This window comes from Macaca mulatta, chromosome 16 (assembly GCF_049350105.2).
Source record: "Macaca mulatta isolate MMU2019108-1 chromosome 16, T2T-MMU8v2.0, whole genome shotgun sequence".
NCBI classification, from domain to species: domain Eukaryota; kingdom Metazoa; phylum Chordata; class Mammalia; order Primates; family Cercopithecidae; genus Macaca; species Macaca mulatta.
The window spans coordinates 84,340,454-84,350,629 of record NC_133421.1 but is presented as its reverse complement, the minus strand read 5'-3'; the positions used below and the strand labels follow the sequence as shown (position 1 = coordinate 84,350,629).

At 44.5% G+C, this 10,176-nt stretch overlaps 1 protein-coding gene and 1 long non-coding RNA gene across 3 annotated transcripts in view; one reads left to right on the top strand and one right to left on the bottom strand.

Annotated features, from left to right (window-relative positions):
• Nucleotides 1-10,176, bottom strand: part of RAB37 (RAB37, member RAS oncogene family) — a 273,228-nt gene that overhangs the window by 70,749 nt on the left and 192,303 nt on the right. The window contains exon 2 of one of the 2 annotated variants that reach the window (XM_028835489.2): nucleotides 6,654-6,754. In XM_028835489.2, coding sequence (XP_028691322.1) covers nucleotides 6,654-6,725 — 72 coding nt within the window. In that variant the 5' untranslated portion in view covers nucleotides 6,726-6,754. Of the gene's footprint in view, nucleotides 1-6,653; nucleotides 7,435-10,176 lie in introns of those variants that run through there. The other variant, XM_028835491.2, reaches the window with a different exon arrangement.
• Nucleotides 3,247-5,374, top strand: LOC144335926 (uncharacterized). The gene is made up of 2 exons (XR_013407219.1): nucleotides 3,247-3,490; nucleotides 5,091-5,374. It is a non-coding gene; the product is annotated as an uncharacterized LOC144335926 (long non-coding RNA).

The window sequence follows — 10,176 nt, the reverse complement described above, 5'->3', positions numbered from 1 at the left end:
CCTCCCCAGAACAGCTTATGAGAGAAAACATTAGGGCAGCAACATGAGTGAGTCTTAGACATTTTCTCACAAAAGGCCCCAGGGACCACAAATTAAAGGGAAGGATGTTTAGGAGAGGAAAGCCTGAAGAGTTTGGAAAACGACTTTGAGGCATTGAACTGAATCACCATCATTTCCTGCTGAGGTTATCCTAAGAGAACTAGCAGGCACCACTCCCCACACCAGCTGCCTGCTCTGGGATCTGGGCAGGACCGACCTATTAGCCAAAGGAGTCCCAGACTGTCCCAGATTGCCAGTGATGTAATATACACTTCATTTGTTTATCTGTAAGCCTTCAGAGCAAGCAAGAGAGGAAAACAAGCCAGTGGAAATATTATACAGGGAGCAGCTAGCTTTTCTTGGCTTTCTTGTTTGTTCCTGAGCTGACAATAGAAATCTTTCGAGAACAGGAGCTAGTGCACTTTGAAAACAAAATGTCTTCACTTACAGGGCATGGATTTTTCTGTGGATTTGGATTCTTCGAGGACAAATTTGCATACCATTATCATTATTTCATTGGAAAAAAAAAAAGAGGCACCTGTGGGATAGAGAATGGGAGAGGAGCACAGAATGGCGAGTATGGTCTTTCGTTGTTTTATTTGTCTTTCCCTTGTACAATTTTCTGGCAGGGAAGGACAATGCTGTTGTATCCAGACCTTTCCCTAGGATTAATAGATGACAGTCCCATGGGGAGGGAGCTAGTTCGTTTGTGGAACTCTGTATCTCCTGGATGTTAACTTATTTTTCATTTTTTAATTTTAATTATTTTTTGTGGGGGCGGACAGAGTCTTGCTCTGTCGCCCAGGCTGGAGTGCAATGGTGTGATCTCGGCTTACTGCAACCTCTGCTTCCCGGGTTCAAGCGATTCTCCTGTCTCAGCCTCCTGAGTGACTGGGATTACAGGTGTGCACCACCACGCCTGACTAATTTTTGTATTTTTAGTAGAGACAGGGTTTCACCATGTTGGCCAAGCTGGTCTCGAATTCCTGACCTCATGATCCACCCACCTCAGCATCCCAAAGTGCTGGGATTACAGGTGTGAGCCACCACGCCAAGCCTGGATGTTAACTTTAATCAGAAGCCATAAATAAGAGAGGACATTTCAAATGGAGTCAGACATGACCTTTGCTTCCTGGGTCATTCTCCTGCAGGTACCCGTATCTATCTTAGGACACTTCTGGGATTATATAGAAGTATAGCCATTTGTGTGCATGCCTTCTAGGCCGTAAGCTTAGTGAAGATGGGAATCATATGCATCTATGTTCTCGATAATGACCAGCCTAGTTCTTTACGCTTTGGAAATGTCCAATGCATGTTTGCTGAATGAATCGATGAGGCATGCGGACTTTTGAGGGACACAGAAATGATGAGATGGGTAGTAGAAGGAAGTGAAGAACAAGTGCAAGAGATGGGGGAGAGTGGCAGATATTACCTGCTTGCCTTTCCTTTCACCCAGAAGAGGTGTTAGAGCGGTCGGAGGAAATGGAAATACTTTGGAAGACAGAGACCTGGTAATCCCTTTTCACCCAACGAGAACCAAGCCCTGGATGAATGGATGAGCAGCTCTCGTTTTTCTGCCCCCTGCCCCCGGTCTTTCTGAGACTGACTTTGTCCTAGGAACTGTTTGTCCCTCTGGAAGTTAGACTGGTATGTGGGTGTTCCTTAGAGCCCTGGTGATGGGGAATTAGGAAGTAAGTGCTTGAACTGAAGCCCTTTTGTCCTAATTCACTGGTATCTGGGGCAAAAGCTTGCCCTCTCTGTGAAAATGAAATGAAAATCTTTTCATTTTCCCAGAACTCAAGGTCAGACCCTGGCACAGTAGGGCCGCTACCCCGTACCATTGCCCTGGATGGCTCTTGAAGCTGGTGGCAAAAGAGAACTGAGAGTTCTCTGAGGAAAAGAGCAACCAGGTTGCTCATTTGTTTTAAATTATTTAGTCGCATCAAATATTCAGATTTGTGGCAACAACTCTATTTAAAAACTCCAGGCACATGATGGATGAGCTCAATGTTTTCAGTCAGTTCCCAGTTTCCAGCCCACCCTCCGGGAATCTTCTAAGAGTTACCTGGGCTTGCCTGGGTTAGCCTCCAACTACCGGGACCAGCTAAAGTGCAAGAGCTACACAATGCCTGTGATGATATTTGGCGTACGTTTTTCATATAAATGAATTTCATCATGTCCCATACATTGCCTTCAAGAGAAAAAAGATATTCAACTTAGGAAGTCAGAACTGGGATGTTTGCATAGAAGTCACGCTTTTTGTATAGGCGGGTTGTGTGAGTTTGTTTCCATGGACTTCAGACTTCTGCCTGTGAAATATGTGGTGTGTGTGTTTCTGAGGTTCTCTGTGTATGAAGCTGCTGCTCTTCTCACAAAGCTCATCATTTTAGGTGAGACTGAATGTGACACCCATTGAAGCCGCTTTGGAGCCCAAGATGCATGCCCTAATACTTTTTTCTTTTTTTTTAAATTTAAGACAGAGTCTCACTCTGTCACCAGGCTGGAGTGCAGTGGTGTGATCTTGGTTCACTGCAACCTCTGCTTCCCGGGTTCAAGCGATTCTCCTGCCTTAGCCTCCCGAGTAGCTGTAGCTGGGACTACAGGTGTGTGCCACCACACCCACTAATTTTTGTATTTTTAGTAGAAACGGGGTTTCACCATGTTGGCCAGGATGGTCTCGATCTCCTGACCTCATGATTCTCCCTCCTCGGCCTCCCAAAGTGCTGGGAGCCACCGTGCCCAGCTAGTACAACCACTTTTACTGAATGCTTCCTATATTCCAGATATTTTATATATATGCTTTACATTATATTATCTAACATCCTTGCTCAAAAATAATAAGGCAGGTATTATCATTCCTATTTTATAGCTAAGAAAAGTAAGACTCACAGATGTTGCTCAAAGTCACATCAAGGTTTGGCTTATTCCAAGCCTGGAGTTTCGTTTCATCATACAACAATGTCTCCTCTCTGGCAAGTTTCTAGGACTACCCTACATAACATCTGCTGCGCTGTCACAGTGCAAGATGATACTTCTTCCTCTATAATGATAATCTCTGGGGAGGGCGTGTGGCAAACGGAATGTGGGAGGGGGGCTCTTGGGAAGCTGACAAGGCTCTATTTGTTTCTCTTGATAGTGGTTACACAGGTATGTTCACTTTGTGATGATTCACCAAGGTAGACACATAAGATTCAGGATTGCTTGGTGTTTGTCATTTTTCTTTTCTTTTTTTTGTTTCTGTTTTTGTTTTTGTTTTTTGAGATGGAGTCTTGCTCTGTCGCTGAAGCTGGAGTGCAGTGGCATGATCTTGGCTCACTGCAGTCTCCACCTCCTGGGTTCAAGTGATTCTCCTGTCTCAGCCTCCCTAGTAGCTGAGATTACAGGAGTGTGTTACCACACCTGGCTGATTTTTGTATTTATAGTAGAGACAAAGTTTCACCATGTTGGCCAGGCTGGTCTTGAACTCCTGAACTCAGGTGATCTGCCTGACTCAGCTTCCCAAAGTGGTGTTTGTTATGTGTCAATAACAAGTCTATTTAAAAAATCATTTCTCCATACTGGGCATGGTGGCTCATACCCATAATGCCAGCACTTTGGGAGGCTGAGTGAGTGGATCTCTTGAGGCCAGGAGTTCAAGACCAGCCTGACCAACATCATGAAACTCTCTCTACAAAACAATAACAACCAAAAAATTAGCCAGGCATGGTGGTACATGCCTGCAGTTCCAGCTACTGAGGAGGCTGAGGTGGGAGGATCACTTGAGCCTGGGAGGCAGAGGTTGCAGTGAGCTGAGATCACACCACTGCATTCCAGCCTGGGAGACAGAGTGAGACCCCACTTCAAAAAAAAATTTATCCTAGCAATTAATGTTGGAGGGGAGCCCTGCTTCTCATGGACAATAGACACTAATTAATCAGTGGGAACTCCTTGGACTCTACTACATAGTAATTTTTAAAATAATACAAATAAGTTGATGCCCTGCCCCTTTACAAAAAGCGTTTTAAGTGGATCACAATAAAACATCATGCACAAAAGCCGGGCGCGGTGGCTCAAGCCTGTAATCCCAGCACTTTGGGAGGCCGAGACGGGTGGATCACGAGGTCAGGAGATCGAGACCATCCTGGCTAACACCGTGAAACCCCGTCTCTACTAAAAATACAAAAAACTAGCCGGGCGAGGTGGCGGGCGCCTGTAGTCCCAGCTACTCCGGAGGCTGAGGCAGGAGAATGGCATAAACCCGGGAGGCGGAGCTTGCAGTGAGCTGAGATCCGGCCACTGTACTCCAGCCCGGGCTACAGAGCAAGACTCCGTCTCAAAAAAAAACAAAACAAAAACAAAACAAAAAAAAAACATCATGCACAATCATAAAGTGGTATTAGGAGGAGGTTGTCAGCACTATATAGGAAGGAAAACTTTCCTTACATACATATGTCACTCTGCTGGGCACCACAGAAGGCTTAAGGCTGGCTTCCACTCTCAGGGTGCTCACACAGCCAAGCTGATGACACTGAGCCTTTACTAGTAGTAAATAGACACTTGCCTCTAAATATATTGGAACTCGTTGGAATGGGTTCCCACTCTCAATTTGGTGATCAATAAACTCAAAGGAAGTAAAAGTTTTCATGAACTACATCCTACATCTCATGTGTGGGCAATTGAAATGGAAAATACCACATCTGATCAATATTTTGAATAATCTGAGCTCCCAATCTTAAAGCTTTCAAAATGAATATTTATACGTTTATAGGATGGTATAAACTTGGAGAGACTCACTTATCTAGTTGCCAGGACAATTTTGTAATTGATTTGTAATTATGTTCCTCTGCTTGCATAAACATTTTTTTTTTTTTTTTTGAGACAAAGTCTTGCTTTGTTGCCCAGGCTAGAGTGGAGTGCAGGGGCATGATTTTGGCTCACTGCAGCCTCTGCCTCCCAGGCTCAAGCAATTCTCCTGCCTTAGCCTCCTGAGTAGCTGGGATCAGATGTGCATACCACCATGCCCAGCTAATTTTTGTATTTTTAGGAGAGATGGGTTTCACCATGTTGGCCAGGCTGGTCTCGAACCCTTGACCTCAAGTGATCCAAAGTGAGCCTCAACCTCCCAAAGTTCTGAGATTACAGGTGTGAGCCTCCATGCCCGGCCTCGCATGCACTTTTTACTGGGCTAACTTTACAACATCAAATAGCACAGAACTTCTAGTTTACTTCAAACTGTGATGACTTTAAAATTTCTAGACTGGGGTAGTGGTTATACATTTTTTTCTCCTTCCCTATATCCTAGTAATTTAGAGACCTGGAGGGAGAAGATACATGGACTGTCAGATCTACAGACCTGCTTCCTTCAGTAGCTGATTTTCTTTCATTTGTGTCAGAAACAGGCAGCATGGCACAGAGCCATGCACCTAAAACTTTATTGTGCATATTTATTCCTAGAGATCTTGTTAAAATGCAGATTCAGATTCAGCCACTCTAGGGTCAGGGCTGAGATTCTGCTTTCTATTGTAATAAGTTCCCAGGTAATGCCAATGCTGCTGGTCCATGGACTGAATACTTTGATGAGAAGTTTAGTAAGGATATAGAGGAAAGAATACTACATGTGGAGTAGTAATTTCTGGCTTTTAGTATCAGCTCTGCCATTTACCAACTTGCTTTCTTGGACAAGTCATTTTTCCTCTCTGGGTTTTAATTTCCTCAAATAAAAGCTGTGTGATAGAGGAGGAGGTTGGGTTAGGTTATTTCAAAGCTTGCATTCATAGACTCTTCAAAGTGATGTTTTGATTAAAAAACTCCACCTACAGGATCACATACAGCCTTTCAAGGGACTAACAGGTGAACTGGTGTTATCAAAGCAGAAATTATAAGGGCTGGAGTAGGAGGGCATGGGAAAGTCAGAGAAAGGGAAGGTGAGCCATAACTTATTATGGCAAATATAAGGCTTTGATTCTTTCAGAGTGATGGATTTTGAATTAAAACTGTTATCCTGAGAGAGGCTACTATTTTCCCCTCCAACTGTCTTAGGGGGAGACCTGCTTTACTGAAAACTGAGTTGCATAAGAAACTTGAATGAAGGAAGCAATGGATGTGTTAGTGCTTTGAAATAAGCAAATGCTTACAGGGGCTGTGAGTGAGTCATGGCTGGAGGGAAGCTTTCTGGAGCCATGAGGGAGTCTGGTTTGAAAACGGCAGTTCATCTCTGCTGCAGACCATTTCTCTAATTTCAGACAAATTGGCCAGAAATTCAGGTGTTTGGCCACTGCTAGCAGACGTAACAGGGACAAATGCAGTCTCCTACAAGGGTTAGGAGAGCAAAGGTGCCAGGGGGCATACAGGGGCATAAGTAGGCAAGGAGAAGGAGGGGTGAAAAAGGAACACAGATGATTTAAGTGAATGAATGAAGCTTCTGACCATCTGAGCCTCTGGAGGCAGCCCTTCCCCAAGAGCTCACCCATCTCTATTTTGAGCAGGAAACAGGATCAGACAGAAAGGGCTCCCCAGACTCATAGATACAAGCTAGTTTCTCATTAAGTCCCAAAGCAAAGTCAGGGGAGTGGAGAAAACTCCTGGTGCTGGCGCCTGTTCCAACGGTTAGGTTGGGAAATACAGGAGATATTTACCTTATGTAGGACGTGCTCGTTGAAGTCAGGGCCAGCTCCTCCCTGGTAGGAATCGGGTCTCTGCAGGTCCATGCCCGACTTGGAGCTCGCCACTCCGACTCTCCCTGCGCTCTGCGTCAGTGCTTCCAGGAGCTCGGTCCGAGTTCCGCTGGGTGCGGCAGGCTCGGGTCTGAGCCCTGCGGGCCGGGCCGCATCCGTTTTCAGCACTGGACAGTTCCCCGCAGCGGCCGCGGCGCGGTACCAGGCGGGCAGGCGGCCACGCTCTTCCAGGACAGAGTGTTTCAGCACCAGGAACAGCGACTCCGCCGTTGTGCGCCTGGGACCAGAGTTCTGAGATCCTGTCAGCTCCAATCCCTGCCTCTTAGGACTCCAGGATGCTGGCAGGGACGCAAGATTTGGGTCCGGCTGGTGATCCCTGCGTATTTCATTCAGCTACCGGACTCCGGAGGCTCAGCGACCCGGCTGCGTTCTCAGGGCATTGCAGTCCTGGGAGCTCACCGTTCCTGATTCCGAGAGAACGGGCATCTCCGTCACCACGCAGCTTAGCGCAGCGCAGCTCTCCTCACACGTTTGCAGGGGCGAAGTCCTGCGGCGCTGGCGGCGCTTCTGTTTTTGTCCCTGGACGATTCTCTCCAGGATGTATGAGATAAATAGAGATTCTAAGCCTGAGGTCGACAGACGATGGGTCTTAGGTGTCCCCAAAGTCCCTGAAATATGCTAAATTCTGCTTACCTGCATTTTCCTAGGGAGAAGGTCCAGGGCTTTAATCACATTCTCTCCAGTATACTTGACCCCAAGAAGTTAAGAACAATGGGCCCAGGAGAGGCAGATGGTGGTTTGGTTAGGAGCACAGGCTCCAGGATTCAAATCTTGACTCTGAAAATTATTAGTTGTGTAACCTCGGGCAAATTAATCTCTCCTAAGTGTCCACAAAATGGAGATAATATTATAATAGTACCTGCCTCATGGTTTTGTTCTGAGGATTTAATGAGTTAATTCATGTAAAAAGCCTAGAACAGTGCCCGGCATGTACTAAGAACTCAATAAATGTGAGCTATTACGCTCTCCGGAAAGGGGATGAAGAGCTCTGGCTACTTCCCCTAAACATTAGGGGAGTCCTGCTGCTGTGACCATTGATTGGCAAAATTGCATCATCACCTGTAATATGAGAGCGTGAGGCTGACCACCATGGGAACTGGAGGCTGAGACTGTGGCCCCTGGGATTATTATCAGATTACTAAGGACAAGTCCTAGTACCACCCACCGGACCTTGGAGTCAGTATCAACATGAAAGGAAAGAGCCAGGCTTAGGGTTAAAAGAGTACATTTTACTCCTGGGTTTCACTCCTTTTTGGCTGAGTTGCGTGAGCCAGATCACTCGTGTTCCCTGGGATTACTTATGTTTTCTCATTTGCAAAATAGGTAGAGTAATCTATGCCCACTTTATTGGGTTTGGGGGAAGAGTGAGACAATGCATATGAAAAGTCTTTATTTTCTTTTAAATTGTAAAGCAAATTTCATTTATAAAGCTTTATTGCTGGAATCACTATACTGTAGATAGTCAATGATTAAATGAACAAAGCTAGGGAAACAATGTGCTTGTTTTATGAGATTCTCACTGGGCTGATTTTTTTTTCAGCCTGTGACAAATACATACCATCCGATGGTTGGAGTTCTTAATGTGAGGTGAATAAATGGATGAATGTATGTTAGGGGAACTTTGCAACATTGATAACGTTACACAAAGTTTTGCTTCTGTGCCTTTTTCTGGGGGAGGAGAAATCTCCAGAAGAAGAAATGAATCCCATAGATTTTATTAAGTTCTCAAAGTTGTTTATACTCAAAAAAAGTACAGAATGAATAGCTTAGACTTGCTCATCTTAACTTTCTCCTGAGCTTCCTCAACAACACTGACTACTATAGATAAGAAGATTCTAGAGGCTTTGTCTGGAACCTCACATTCCTTGGAAGGTTCACTTCTCAGGGTCTTGTTTGGAGTTCTGAAGGTTCAGAAACATTATTCTGTTTGTTCAGGTTTATAGAGCAAATAGCAGAGGATCTGAACCAATCCAGAATTGATGATGGAAGACTTTCATGAGAAATGATGTTTAAGCTGAGATCTGAAGGAAAAGTGGTCATTAGTCGAAGAGGGTGGTGGTGGTGGGGTGGTTCCAGGCAAAGCAATCAGTATATGCAAAGGTTTTAAGGTATGAAGAGCTGAGAAAAGACCAGTGTGGCTAGAGTCCTGAGAAAGACAGGAGAAGGGTAATGGGAGACCAATCTAGAGATAGATAAGGACCAGATCATGTGGATCTTGTTAAGGCTTTTGAACTTCATTCTAAGATCAATGTGAAACCATTGAAGGACTTCAAGTAGGGAAATGGCATGGCTAGATTTGGGTTTTAAAGACACTACTTTAAAGTAAGTTAAGTCAAGAATGAATGTGCTCTTTTATTGATTTATAAAATTGATTTTTATATTATGGGCATTAATCCTTTATGTCATAAATATTGCATTATTTTCCATAGATTTCTTTTCTTTTTTTTCTTGCTTTTTTTGAGACATGGTTTCACTCTGTCACCCGGGCTAGAGTGCAGTGGCTCAATTAAAGCTCACTGCAGTCTCAACCTCCCAGGCTCAAGCAATCCTCCTGCCTGAACCCTCTGACTAGCTGGGACAACAGGTGTGTGCCACCATGCCTTGCTAATTTTTGTATCTTTTTAGAGACAGGGTTTTGCCACATTGCCCAGGCTTGAACTCCTGGGCTTAAACAATCTGCCTGCCTCAGCCTCCCAAATTGGTGGGATTACAGGCGTGAGCCACTGCACCTGGCTGTAGATTACTTTTCAATGATTAACTTTGTTTATGCTTTTATTATACTGTATTAAAGATTTTAATCTTTAAGTTTGGGCTGAGTATTAGCAGGCATTAGCTAGGCAGAAGAGATCATCAGAAGGCATATTGTTGTGTGTGAACCCTAAATATCTGAGACAGTGCTCAGTCAATTTAGGAAGCTTATTTTGCCAAAGTTAGGGACACACACCATGACACAGCCTCAGGAGGTCCTGATGGCATGCTCAAAGTGGTTTGGGGGCAGCTTGGTTTTATATATTTTAGGGAGACATGAGACATCAATCAATATATGTAAGCTGTACACTGGTTTGGTCCAGAAAGGCAGGGCAACTCGAAGTGGGGAGGGGGCTTTTTGGTCAAAGGTAGATAAGAGAAAAATGTTTGCATTCTTTTGAGTTTCTGGTTAGTCTTTCCAAATGAAGCAATCAGATATGTATCTATCTCAGTGAGCAGAGGGATGACTTTGAATAGAATGGGAGGCAGGTTTGCCCTAAGCAGTTCCCAGCTTGACTTTTCCCTTTAGCTTAGTGGTTTTGGGGTCCCAAGATTCATTTTTCCTTTCACATGAGCAAACAATAAAAGTGAAGGAAAGTAGATATTCTTTAGAGAATGTGTCCGTTATGTAACAATACTATTAATTTAGAATTACATATGTTGTGTGTTCTTATTC